Raw genomic sequence first — 13,957 nt, forward strand, 5'->3', positions numbered from 1 at the left:
TAATAAAACAGTAGCTTGTACTTGTTCCTAACTAAAATATAATTAATCCTTATTGGAAACAAAACCAGCCTATTGGCTTTATTTAATGTTTACATGACTTAGACTTAAGGTATGATGATCCAAATTATGGAAAGATCCCTTATCCAGGTCCAGAGCATTCTGGATAATAGGTCCCATAACCTGTATTTAGTTTCTGTTTTACAGTATTTTTTTGTAGTATTGCCTGTTTCTATGTATGAAGTGAGTCGTTAGCTGGCAATGGAGACCGTGTTTGTTGGAGAGCAGCAATTTCCCCCAAAGCATGGATTTGTACGTTTATGGAATGTTGACTGAAGTCGGACAGACGTTTAAAGGTGAACCCCCCCTTTAATGAAACCCGGCTAGTCTCATTATGGTGTCTTATTAGTTAGTAGTGCTATTTGATGAATGCTGATTCTGGGGTGTACAGTTGTAACTGGGGTACACACCCTCATTAGCACCGTTCTCGTGGTGTTTACCTCCACCAAAGCTGCATCCCTGTACTCTTGATTGAACTTGTCAACTAAGTTTAGCCAGTCTCAGTAGCCCAGGCATAGTTTGCATATCCTGGATGACTGTCATGACTGCTGTTTTTAGAAGGAGCACTACGTATCTGGCATCTGTTTTAGCTCAGCCTTCAAAATGAAGGTAGCACCCAGAAACGTTTTAATGACTTCAAATCATGCGGACACGGCTTGGGGAAAAGAGAATCCCCGGAGGAACGGCAGTGAATTAAAGCACCTGCTGATGCCTCCCCACTTTTACATTTTCTAACACTTGTTGAATACCCCTCTGCTGGTGACCTAAAAGGAGTCACATATTATCGTGCTGTGTTCCCGGCAGGTTCATCGCAAGATCCGAGAAGATTCAGATATGGCCCAGGACTCTCTCCAGTGTTTGGCACAGCTCGCTTCTCTCCACGGCCCCATCTTTCCTGACGAGAGGTCTCAAGTGGATTACCTGGCACATTTCATTGAAGGATTACTGAATACTATCAATGGGTATGTTTATTTTAACTGGATACGATTTTAGTACAATAATTTTAGCAAAAATTTAAAAAAACAAAACAAATAACAATTGATAAATAGTAAATATAATCTGTCTTCCCTAATATATTGAATATACCGATTGATGTGTTTGGATTAATCTGAAAAATATATTTATATAATGCACAAAAGCCATGAATATCTTGTAAAATATATCCTTATAAATGGTGACTAGTGATGTCATCAGTTATAAACAGTGAGTAGTGATGTCATTTTTGTCACATGACTCTTAAACGTCTGTAATATAATCAAGTAACCCTTGTTGGAAAATATGAGGATATTAGAAGTAATCTCTGAGTTCCATGAGCTTTATATGGTCATGGAACTGCTTGGCGACTTATAATATCCTTATATTTCACAATAGGGGGTACTTTATTCACTATATATTTAGGAGATAAAGTAGCGCCCACTATATACAGGTATGGAAGCTGGAAACCCTGATCTTGAAAGCTCCAAATTAAGGAAAGGCCGTCTCCCATAGACTTCTTTTTATCCAAATTCTTAAAAATGATTTCCTTTTTCTGTGTAGTAATAAAACAGTAGCTTGAACTTGATCCCAATGATGATATAATTAATCCTTATTGGAAGCAGAGCCAGTTTTTGGGTTTATTTAATGTTTACATGATTTTCTAGTAGACTTAAGGTATGAAGATCCAAATTACGGAAAGATCAGTTATCTGGAAAGCCCCAGAGCCCCGAGCATTCTGGATAACAGGTCCCATACTGTGCGGGCATGGGGTCCATTATCCAGAAACCTGTTATCCAGAAAGCTCCGAATTACAGAAAGGCCATCTCTCATAGGGGTAATTTTTATCAAAGAGTGAAGTTAAGATCACCACAGTCTGCTAGATTAAAATTCCGACACATTCCATTCATTTCTATAGGATTTTGAAAGGCGTATTTATCAAAGGATGAACTTCACTTTCACCTATTGATAAATACTCTCTTAAAAATCCCATAGAAATGAATGGAGAGTGGCGGAGTTTCACTGTAGAGGACTGTGGCGATCTCTAACTTCACTCTTTGATAAATACACCCCATAGACTCCATTTCATCCACATAATCCAAATGATTAAAAATGATTTCCCTTTTCTCTGTAATATTGAAAGAATACCTTTTACTTGATCCCAACTACGATATAATTAATCCTTATTGGAAGCAGAACCAGCCTATTGGGTTTATTTAATGTTTACATGATTTTCTAGTAGATTTAAGGTATGAGGATCCAAATTATGGAAATAAAGTAGAACCCCCATTTTACACTTTACCAATGAGGCGAGTTGAGGCTATCGCCTCAGGCGGCAGTGCCCCAGTAGATACCAGGGGCGGCATAAATGCTGCTCCTGGTACTTTGAGAGACGAATTTCCAGTTTTCCAACCGGAAATCCGGCTCTTCTAGCGCAGAAAGCGCAGTTAGGCTCTCTGCGCTAGCATCCTGGCCCTCTCATGTACCCCCCTGGACCCCCTCAGGCACAAAAAGGTAAGCGCACGGGGGAGGGGGGGCAGCAGCTCAGGCGGCGGAGGGGCCAGGATTGCCCCTGCACGGACTTGCAAAATATGTCTCAACCCCACTTCTAAACGTTCGTCAGGGTAATGAGCTCTGTATGAACCCTGACAAAGGCTCATAAGTTTGGCCAAACCGTTGATTCGTATGCACTAATTAATAAATAAATGTTATGTTCTTTTTCCAAACACTTTTTAAAATATATGCAGTAGAAACCCCATTTTACATCCCCTGATTTTAAGTTTTCCCTCATTTTACATTGTTGTTTTGTGGTCCCACCTTTATATTATGCATATTACATTTCCCTGATTTTACATTTTCCTGGATTTTACCCCATTTTATTCTGGTCCCCTGAAAAACATAAAATGGGGGTTCTACTGCATCTATATTTTTGTTTGTGTGCGCCTGCTATAAATGTATGTGCCCGTGCATCTGTATACATTATACCAAGTCATAGGGGACTTTAAATTCTGTCCTGACAGTGAAGCACCTATGTCAGGACTGTATACCAGATCTTTATACAGCATTGACTTTTCAGCCCCCTGAGTGTGTCTGATTTTCTATAGTGTACATTATATGTATTGAAGCTACAGTACAGAATACAGTAGAACCCTCATTTTATGTTTTTCATGGGACCAGGAAAAAATTATGTAAAATCAGGGAAATGTGTTAGAGTAAATTTTTCTTCAAGTACTGAAAGGATACAAGCACAGGAGTCAGTTTTACTTTGAGATACAATATTTACTGTGTTAATAACAAGGATTAAACATTGCAGTGTTAATGTTACACTATGGGGGGCATGTGCAAGTCTCTCTGTCAGTCACATACACAACCTAAAGCAATAAGTGATTGGTGCAGGACTGTATAAGGGGCAGACTAATTGGAATTGACCATTTACAGGCAGAACCATGGCATAATAAACATTTGGTAAATATTTAAACCTCTTTATTTCACAATTAACATTCATAGAGGAAAAAAAACAGTTTTTGGGAACATCAGGACAACATTTTGATGTAAAATCCGGGAAACCATTACTTAAAATCAGGGAAATGCACCCATTGAAATGCATTATAAATTGGTGGAACCACAAATAATAAATGTAAAATGCGGGGAAAGTTAAGTATTACATATACAGCTGTAGAGAGTGTATTTCAACTTTGTTGTGTGATGTCATCAGACATTTAAGAAAAATAGGGAAATGTCACTTTTCTGTGCCAATGTTATGTTTCATTTAAGCCTCTTAATATTGTTAATGTCCGTGTACCTGTCTGTGATCTCTTAGTATGTCCTTTTTCTTTCCCTTCACTGTTCAGGATAGAAATTGAGGATTCAGAAGCTGTCGGGATTTCCAATATAATCAGCAATTTAATAACGGTTTTTCCACGTAATATTTTGACCGCCATTCCCAATGACCTTTTCTCGTCTTTTGTCAACTGCCTCACACACCTCACTTGCTCTTTTGGAAGAAGTGCTGCACTGGAGGAAGTAGTAAGTAATGCTTGTTTGAATTAAGAATTTCCACCTTCAGTTTATGAAGGTTCCACTGCCACCATCACAATCCAAAATTGTTTTAAATGGCAAGCTGGTGATTTTATCGATTTTTAAAGATTAAATAGTATGATTAGACTTCAGGTTTGGGATCTGTCATCTGGAAACCCGGTATCCAGAAAGCTCCAAATTACAGGAAGGCCATCTCCCATAGAGCCTTTATTTAAGCAAATAATTAATTTTTTCTTTCTTTTAAACATAATTACTACCTTATACTCCTTATTATTAAAACTAAACTGTGTACAGGTATGGGATCTATTATCCAAAATGCTCGGGACCTGGGGCTTTCCGGATTATGGGTCTTTCCATAATTTGGATCTTCATACTTTGTCTACTAGAAAATCATGTAAACATTAAATAACCCCAATAGGCTGGTTTTGCTTCTAATAAGGATTAATTATATCTTAGTTTAGCTGAAAGTACAAGCTACTGTTTTATTATTATTATAAAGAAAAAGGAAATCATTTTTTAAAATGTGGATTATTTGATTGTAATGGAGTCTATGGGAGACAGCCTTTCTGTAATTCAGAACTTTCTGGATAACGGGTTTCTGGATAAGGATCCAATACCTGCACCCATATTGGTGGAAAAAACATCCTAACTGGTTTATTTTATATTTAAATGATTGTTTGCAGAGCTACGGTATAGTTTCTCAAAAGAGAAAACAGAATTTATTTTTATATTTAATTTTGAAATCTGACATGGAGCTAGACATATTGTCAGTTTCCCAGCTGCCCCAATCATGTGACTTGTGCTCTGATAAACGTCAGTCACTCGCTACTGCTTTACTGCAAGTTGAAGTGATATCACCCCCCCCCCCCCCAGCAGCCCATCAGCAGAACAATGGGAAGATTACCAGATAGCAGCTCCCTAACACAAGATAACAACTGCCTGGTAGATGTAAGATGTAAGGGCAGAGACGCACACTCAGATTCAGGGAGATTAGTTTCCCGGTGAAAGATCTGACTAATCTCCCCAAACTGCCTTTCCCTGTGCTTCGTTTTACGAAGTCGTCCAAAGTTGCCTCACGAGGAAACCTTGGAAAACGAAGTGCTGTAAGTGCCATCCCGCTGGCCATTTACATTCTAGCTGGTTGGCGGCAGTTCGGGTAGATTATTTGCCCCGAAGAAGAGGAGATTTGTTGCCTGGCAACTAATCTCCCCTAATCTAAATTTGTGTCTCTGCCCTAAGAACAGCACTCAGTGGTAAATTCCATGTCCCACTGCGACACATTCAGTTACATTGAGTAGGAGAAACAACAGCCTGTCAAAAAAGCAGTTCCATCCTAAAGTGCTGGCTCTTTCTGAAAGCACATGACCAGGCAAAATGACCTGAGATGCACCTACACACCGATATTACAACTAAAAAAAATATACTTGTTGGTTCAGGAAATAAATTTTATATTGTAGAGTGAATTATTTGCAGTGTAATTTAGAAATAAAAACTACATCATGACAGAATTCCTTTAAACTGCCCCATCTACTGTTAATGAACATAAACCAAGGGGCCATCTGTATCCACAATGGAAAAAATTATTATTACAAGAATATTGTCTTTACCTTGCAATCATTTAGGGTTTCTAATTGCTTTCCTGAAAGTATTTAAATGCTGTTGATGGAAATGTAAAAGTCACTACAAAAAGATATTTAAGGGGAAAAAAGGGTATTCTTCATTTTATATAGGGCCTTGGGCCGTGGCAGCTCTTCCCAGCTGCTGTATCTCGCGTCAGTGCTGCTATATGATCTGTTGACCGAGTCACTTTAGCTTTGAACTGGGGCGTCTAGACCATGGAGATTATGTGGCAAGCAGAACGGATTTAGAGGGGAAGAAACAGCACCCATATGTTTATAGACACTCGGCAAAATGTGAGGCTGCTGTGGCTTATGTGGAGTTTATTCTTGTTCTCTTTGCGTTATCCTGTTGAACAAGCTGGACGAGAGCTAGGGTTGTGTCCCTAAAGAAGTTGCCATGGTGCCGTGAGAAACCTCTGGATTACTTACACTATGATTCCAAATGTTTGCAATCCACTTCAAATACATCCTCGGAGCAGCAGATGGCATTTTCCTTGCAAAAGTACCAAAGCACTGGCGTCATTCATCCCACAAGATGCAATGCACAAATATTGGGTTGCTATGTTCCATTCTATATTTCCTGGTAACGGATTGGGATCTAGATACAAGATAGGTAATTCTGTATTCAGATAAAGGGTGCAGATTTTTAACCTGATTAGCTAAATCTACTCGAATCGAATATCAATAGCCCTTTGTTGTCATAAGTAATTTTGAGGTACAGAGAAACTTTGATTTTAAGTACCCTGTTTTTAAATTTTCCCACATTTCTCATTTTTATTTGTGCTCCCACCAATTTATAATGTGTTTCAATGGGCATATTTCCCTGATTTTAAAGGGGATCTATGGTCAAAAATTGAAATCCCCCTTTGGCTTTGGGGAGTTAATATAAGCGTTTTTCCAAAAGCGGTTAATTATTTTTATGAGCAGTTTCACAGCGAAATCATATTGCCCACATACCTGCACTGGCTATAGCGTCGAACAAAACCTTCACGGCCAGTGGCCGCCTCCTCTTCTTGGTCCGCCTGCCTCTGCTAGTTCCCGCCCACCTACCAATGAAAACCGAGTAGGCAGTGGCGGTGCAAGTGACGGTGAGGCACATCGAACAGGCGACTGCAAACCGTCACTGCCTACTTGTTTTTCATTGGTAGGTGGGCAGGGACTAGCAGAGGCAGGCGGACCAAGAAGAGGAGATGGCCGTGAAAGTTTTGCGCGATGCTAAAGCTGCTGCAGGTATTTGGGGGATATGATTGTGCTGTGATTGTCTGAAAAACTGGTCATAAATATAATCACTATTGGAAAAACACTTATATTAACTCCCCAAAGCCAAAGGGGATTTACATTTTTGACCGTAGGTCCCCTTTAAGTAATGTTTTTACAGATTTTACATCAAAATCTTGCCCTGATGTTCCCAAAAATTGCTGTTTGTCCTCTGAATGTTATTTGTCAAATACAGAGTTTTAAAATACTAACCAGATGTATATTTTGCCATGGTTCTGTCTGTAAATGGCCAATTGCAATGAGTCTGCCCCTTATACAGTCCTGCACCAATCACTTATTGCTTTAGGTTGTGTATGTGACTGACGGAGAGACTTGCACATGCCCCCCATAGTGTAACATTAACGCTGCAATGTTTAAACCTTGTTTAAATCATTGTTATTAACACAGTGAATATTGTATCTCAAAGTAAAACTGACTCCTGTGCTTGTAATCTTTCAGTACTTGAAGAAAAACTTATTTTAACACATTTCCCTGATTTTACATTTTCCTGGATTTTACATCATTTTTTCCTGGTCCCCTGAAAGATGTAAAATGGGTTTCTCCTGTATTTCAAGACAAATGGCCCACTATAAATTAGGGGTGCACCAAATCCATAATTTATAGATATGGATGACTAACGAATCCCCCAGCAATAAAAACCCTGCTAAATGCCAAGCTGTATTGGAGCCTGAATTAGCAGATTCAAATATGAGAAAAATAGCAAACTGGCATTCAGTAGTCCCGCTGAATCAGAATTCTGCAAAAACTGCTTTTTGGCTAAATCTCAAACTGAATCCTGGCTTCTATGCATCCCCACTATAAATTCACTTCTTGGCTTTGCTTTGGCTCTGCTGCCTCAGAGATCACCTGACCAGAAATACTGCAGCTCTAACTGTAACAGGAAGAAGTGTGGAAGCAAAAGACAACACTCTGTTAATTGGCTTATGTGACCTAACATGTATGGCGTGCACTGTGAATCATATGATCCCAGGTGGTGGACCATTGTTTTTAAAATGGCAATTTTCTATTTATGATTACCCAATGGCACATACTACTAAAAATGTATAATATTATGAAAATGGTTTATTTACATGAAGCAGCGTTTTACATATGAACTGTTTTATGCAATATATTTTTATAGAGACCTACATTGTTCTGAGGGTATAGTTTTCCTTTCAGTGCCGCTCACTATAATTCCGGAGCATAAATGTACTGTAACTGTAATCCATTGGCAGTTGGGTGAATTGGGATTTTGAGTGCACTAATGCCATTATGAAATTGTATTCCATTTAACAAGGTTTCTGTTTAGCGTATAGGTGACTTGTATTGATGCCAGCCTGGGGTGCAGGTGATGCAATTATCATGATCATCTGTGCATTGTATATCCATACACATATATAATGAAAACGAGTCACCTTACAGCTACAGAAGTGTAGTAGATAGTCATGCTGCTGTATTACTGTGTGTTTCATACCCATTTGAAAATTTTTATCTTGCCTGTGAGCTTCACTATGTTCTCCTATGAGGCAACAAACCTACTCATGGATTTGTGCAGGTTTCAATTAGGGATGCACCAAATCCAGGATTTGGTTTGGGATTCGGCCTTTTTCAGCAGGATTCGGATTCGGCGAATCCTTCTGCCTGGCCGAACCGAATCTGAATCCTAATTTCCATATGCAAATTAGGAGAGAAATTGCGTGACTTTTTGTCTGAAACAAGGAAGTAGTAAATGTTTCCCCCTCCCACCCCCAATTTGCATATGCAAATTAGGATTTGGTTCGGTATTTGGCCGAATCTTTTGTGAAGGATTCGGGGGTTCGGCCGAATCCAAAATAGTGGACTCGGTGCATCCCTAGTTTCAACGTTGCACCTGTACAGTGCTCAGTGAGAGCTGGTATTTGTCATGATCACCTTAGTTAGAAATTCTGTTTTCTTCCTGCAGCTCGACAAGGATGATATGGTCTATATGGAAGCTTATGATAAGCTGCTGGAATCCTGGCTCACTTTAGTACAAGACGATAAGCATTTCCACAAGGGCTTCTTCACCCAACATGCGGTCCAGGTCTTTAATTCCTACATTCAGTGTCATCTGGCAGCTCCCGATGGCACAAGAAATTTGGTAAGTTGGATTATGGTTGTTTTTTTTCCCCCTTTTACTTTATTTAAAAAAATATATCTTTTTTTTTTTTTTTTTTTTTTAATTACACTTCAAAGTTAAGCTGAACCTTTGTCTGTCTTATATAAAATGCTGGGTGCTGCTAGTATAAGTGCTATGTACTCTGCTGCCAAAGGTTAAATGACTTCCCACACAGGACTGAATGTGTCCAAATTCTGTTTTCATGGGTGGAACAAACATCACAGAGATAAACATAGCAGGCATATTTGCTTAGATCCCTTAACATGACGTAAAAGTGGATTCTTTGAACTTTAATTTAGAAGAACATTGAGGACAGGGGCACAGGCAGAGCACATTGAAGATGGAGGACAGAGGAAATAAAGCAGATGTTGAGGACTGTGGTTTTTCCCAATATATTGTGTATAGTGAATGTTTTCTGGGATGCCTGCAGTTAATCGAGTTAAAGGACCAGTAACATCAATTTTTTTTAAAGAAAAAAAAAATTTCATCAGTATAGAAAGAAAAAAAAAAACACAAAGAAAAGGCGATCCATTGTGCAGCACTCGATTTTTCCTCCCTGCTTTCCTTATAGGAGATAGCCTAGGAGGAGAAATCGAGCGCCACATGATGGATCGTCGCCTTTTCTGAAGAGGAGTTTTGGCAAGTTATTTCTTAATAAAGAATTAGCAATTTAAAAGTTTAATATGTCTTTGTGGTTTTTTTCCCCGTCCTATACTAACAATTTAAAAAAAAAAAAAAAACAATTGATATTACTGATCCTTTAAGTCAGATAGCCACATTGCAGCTGGTGTGTTGTGTAGTAGGTTAAATGTAGTTATAGTGCAGGTTGCTGGGTCATATCTAGTGTGACATATAACTACTTTTCTGAACTCAGCATCTCTACTCCCAATTCAGTTGTTTGTCTGCCTTTGTACGATGTCACTTTCTTTGTGATGATGTCACTTGTGTGTTGCAGTGTGTATAGGGAGTCTGTGAGGTAACAGCTGCTGCTGATCATCCAAGTGGCTATTGCTGATCCATATTTCCCTGATAACACCTGTACAGGTTTCTATACTGCAGCATCAGGTGGGCTCCCAAACACAACAGCCAGAATGGTAAAACACATACATTTTTGCGGTTCTAGATGGAGACATTTGACTTAAATACTGGTGCACCTCACATTCCCCAGGAACATGGGACTTTAATCTAGTTGCTGAAGTCGCTCTCTGTCTACCTAGCTGTTTCGTTAAATAAACAGTGACACTAAAAAATGAAAGTGTTTTAAAGTGAAAATATAATGCAGTGTTGCCCTGCACTGGTAAAATTGATGTGTTTGCTTCATATAAACAAGCTGTTGTGTAGCAATGGCGGAAATTCAAAAAATATGGCACAGGTTAAATAGTGGATAACAGATAACACCATTATGTTCTACAGAGCTTATCTGCTGTGTAACCTGAGCCTTTTTTACTTTGAATGGCTGCCCCCATGGCTACACAGCAGCTTATTTATATAAACAATAGTAGTGTTTCTGAAGCAAACACAGCAGTTTTATTAGTGTAGGGCACCATTTCATTACATTTGTATCACTTTAAAGGACCAATAACATCAAAAATGTAAAAACCAGGAAAAAAAAAACACCAAGACTAATTAAAATCTAAAATCGCACGGCTTTTATTAAGAAATAACCTAAAGAAAGGCAATCCATCGGGTGGCGCTCGATTTCTCCTCCCTGCCTTCCTTATAGGAGATATGCGTCACACGATGGATCGTCGCCGGTTCGCCTTTTATGTAGAGGAATGCAAGCAGAGTTTCGGTAAGTTATTTCTTAATAAAGGCTGTGCGATTTTAAAGTTTCATTTTTCTTGGTGTTATTTTTTTTTTGTGGTATACTAACTTTTCATTTTTTTTATGTTACTGGTCCTTTAAAACTTTCATTGTTTGATGTTACTGTTCCTTTTAAGGGGCTGGACCCTTCCTGCTGCCAAGTGTATTGAATGGGGAGGAAGACATCACCAATGGTGTGCCGATAACCAAAAGTCACATCTTCTCTCTTAGGGCTATTCCACACGGGGAGATAGCGACGCGTTTGCGGTCGCGGCGACAAAGCGCCGCGAGAGTCGCCGCGACCGGCGCAGGCGACAGTTTTGTATGGGCGCCTATGTAAAAACGCCTGTGCTAACCACACAAGGCGATGCGCTTTTCAACAGTCGCCTGAAAATGCCTCGCCAGGCTTTTTCCGGCGACTGTTGAAAAGCGCATCGCCTCGTGTGGTTAGCACAGGCGTTTTTACATAGGCGCCCATACAAAACTGTCGCCTGCGCCGGTCGCGGGCGACTCTCGCGGCGCTTTGTCGCCGCGACCGCAAACGCGTCGCTATCTCCCCGTGTGGACTAGCCCTAATAGCAGGCTCGCTTGCTGGGAGGCTGATTTTGATGGCGTTGCCTTTACCTTGTAGCAAGCCAGGCCTTTGACATATAGGTGGAGGCCATCCCTATGAAATACCTTATTTATCTCAAAGTAACAAATTCAGGCACAGCTGACATACCAGAGCTCTATTCGTTTGGTTTCAAAGCGATGGTCAGGGCTTACAAATAGTTGTGAAGCTGTATGCCGAGGGCAGCTGCCGCTTTGAAGTTACCAAAAGAGAAGTGTTTGGGGGTTTAGATTAAGGAGAGACAGGAATCTAGAAAGCGGGGTGGAAGAGGCAGAGAAGTGTTCAGCAGCTTTCTATGACATACTTTTGATACCCACTTTCCTGTCTGACCCTTTGCCTGCCGGAGCCGAGACAGAACATGGCGTGGGGTTTACTTTTGTTTTGCATCAAGCCGTCAACCTTTCTGCAAACTAAGGACATGTTTACTAACATTTGAGATAAATATCTGGAGAGATTTTTGCAGATGTTGCCCATGGCAACCAATCAGCAATTAGATTTAAACAGCCACCTAGAAGTTAGAAAACAAAAGCAAAGATCTGATTAGTTGCTATGGGCAACATCTCCATAAATCTCTTCAGATATTTATCTCCAGTGTTAGTAAACATGCCAAAGCCCATCATTCTGGTAATGGCAGGGGGTGGGGTTTGGGGAGAATCTGTATTTTGTATTCAGTAAAACTAGGAAACCTTGACCTGGAAGTGATATTAGGGTAACATGTTACGTCACCATAACTTTAATGGGGCTTTCTGTTTTACATCGTTTTTAAATTACTTGCCTTTTTTGTTCTGACTCTGGTTGCTGCTGTCAGAAATGCCCGGCAACCAGTTCATTCTGAAGTAGGATGTTTATGGTTATAGTTCTGTTCAGACTTATTCCTAATTGTCTTCTTTCAAATTACTATCTTGTTGCTAGGGTAGGTTGGACTAGGTTGGAACCAAATACAGTAGAACCCCCATTTTACGTTTTTCAGGGGACCAGAAAAAATGTGGTGTAAAATCCAGGAAAATGTAAAATGAGGGAAATGTATTATGCATAAAATATAGGCGGGACCACAAAACAACATGTAATGAGAATGGATGGGTGAATTTGACCTGTTTTTAATTCGCCAAAAATTCACCACTGACGAAAATTCGCAGACGCCCATTAAAGTCAAATTCGCCAGCGTGACGTAATTTCTTTAACGGGTGCTGGCGTAAATTCGCTAGCGAAGTGGACCTACCTCAACTCCGCAGATTAGTGAATTTGCCCCTGTGACCGTCAAAAAAAATGTTTTTTGACGCACAACGTCATTCAAGTCTATAGGCGGCATTTCCACGGCAAAAAAAAATTGCCTATCCCTAAAAATGAGGGAAAATTTAAAATCAGGGGATGTAAAATTGAGGTTCCACTGGAACAGCTTTGTTGCCAAACTGGAGAGGAAGAAAAAAAAGCTTAATATATTTACACAAAAAGGACACAAAAATGGCAATGAAAGGTTTAAATGATAAATGTCTATTTTGAAGGGATAATTTAAGTACTCTGCAAAAATAGAACATTACATTTTTATCCTTAAAATCATTGTTGTCCACCTCTTTCCATGGTATGGGACAATTAGCTGGTATACTACATTCCTGTGGCCTTGGCCATGGACATCCAGTATTTGGAAGATTTCATGCCTTCCTGGGATATCAAATTGCATAATGCAATTTTTTTTTTTTTTAATATATGTTACCACTAAAATATATGGGTAGAAATAAGTGAGTATAAAAAAACACTTTAGAGAGGTAATTCACCTTTAAAGGGATACTGTCATGGGAAAACGTGTTTTTTTCAAAACACATCAGTTAATAGTGCTGCTCCAGCAGAATTCTGCACTGAAATCCATTTCTCAAAAGAGCAAACAGATTTCAAAATCAGACATGGGGCTAGACATATTGTCAGTTTCTCAGCTGCCCCCAGTCATGTGACTTGTGCCAGCACTTTAGGATGCAACTACTTTCTGGCAGGCTGTTATTTCTCCTACTTAAAGGGATACTGTCATGGGGAAAAAAAATTTTTTCAAAATGTATCAGTTAATAGTGCTGCTCCAGCAGAATTCTGCACTGAAATCCATTTCTCAAAAGAGCAAACAGATTTTTTTATATTAAATTTTGAAATCTGACATGGGGCTAGACATTTTGTCAATTTCCCAGCTGCCCCAAGTCATGTGACTTGTGCTCTGATAAACTTCAATCACTCTTTACTGATGTACTGCAAGTTGGAGTGATATCACCCCCCTCCCTTTTCCCCCCCAGCAGCCAAACAAAAGTACAATGGGAAGGTAACCAGATAACAGCTCCCTAACACAAGATTACAGCTACCTGGTAGATCTAAGAACAACACTCAATAGTAAAAACCCATGTCCCACTGAGACACATTCAGTTACATTGAGAAGGAAAAACAACAGCCTGCCAGAAAGCATTTCTCTCCTGAAGTGCAGGCACA

At 39.6% G+C, this 13,957-nt stretch overlaps 1 protein-coding gene across 2 annotated transcripts in view; it reads left to right on the plus strand.

Annotated features, from left to right (window-relative positions):
- xpo4.S (exportin 4 S homeolog) overlaps positions 1-13,957 on the plus strand; it is a 100,661-nt gene that overhangs the window by 63,932 nt on the left and 22,772 nt on the right. For both annotated transcript variants that reach the window (XM_018250288.2, XM_018250289.2), the window contains 3 exons: positions 862-1,019; positions 3,882-4,056; positions 8,887-9,063. In XM_018250288.2, coding sequence (XP_018105777.1) covers positions 862-1,019; positions 3,882-4,056; positions 8,887-9,063 — 510 coding nt within the window. The remainder of the gene's footprint in view (positions 1-861; positions 1,020-3,881; positions 4,057-8,886; positions 9,064-13,957) is intronic.

The sequence above is a fragment of the Xenopus laevis genome, chromosome 2S (assembly GCF_017654675.1).
Source record: "Xenopus laevis strain J_2021 chromosome 2S, Xenopus_laevis_v10.1, whole genome shotgun sequence".
Taxonomy (NCBI): domain Eukaryota; kingdom Metazoa; phylum Chordata; class Amphibia; order Anura; family Pipidae; genus Xenopus; species Xenopus laevis.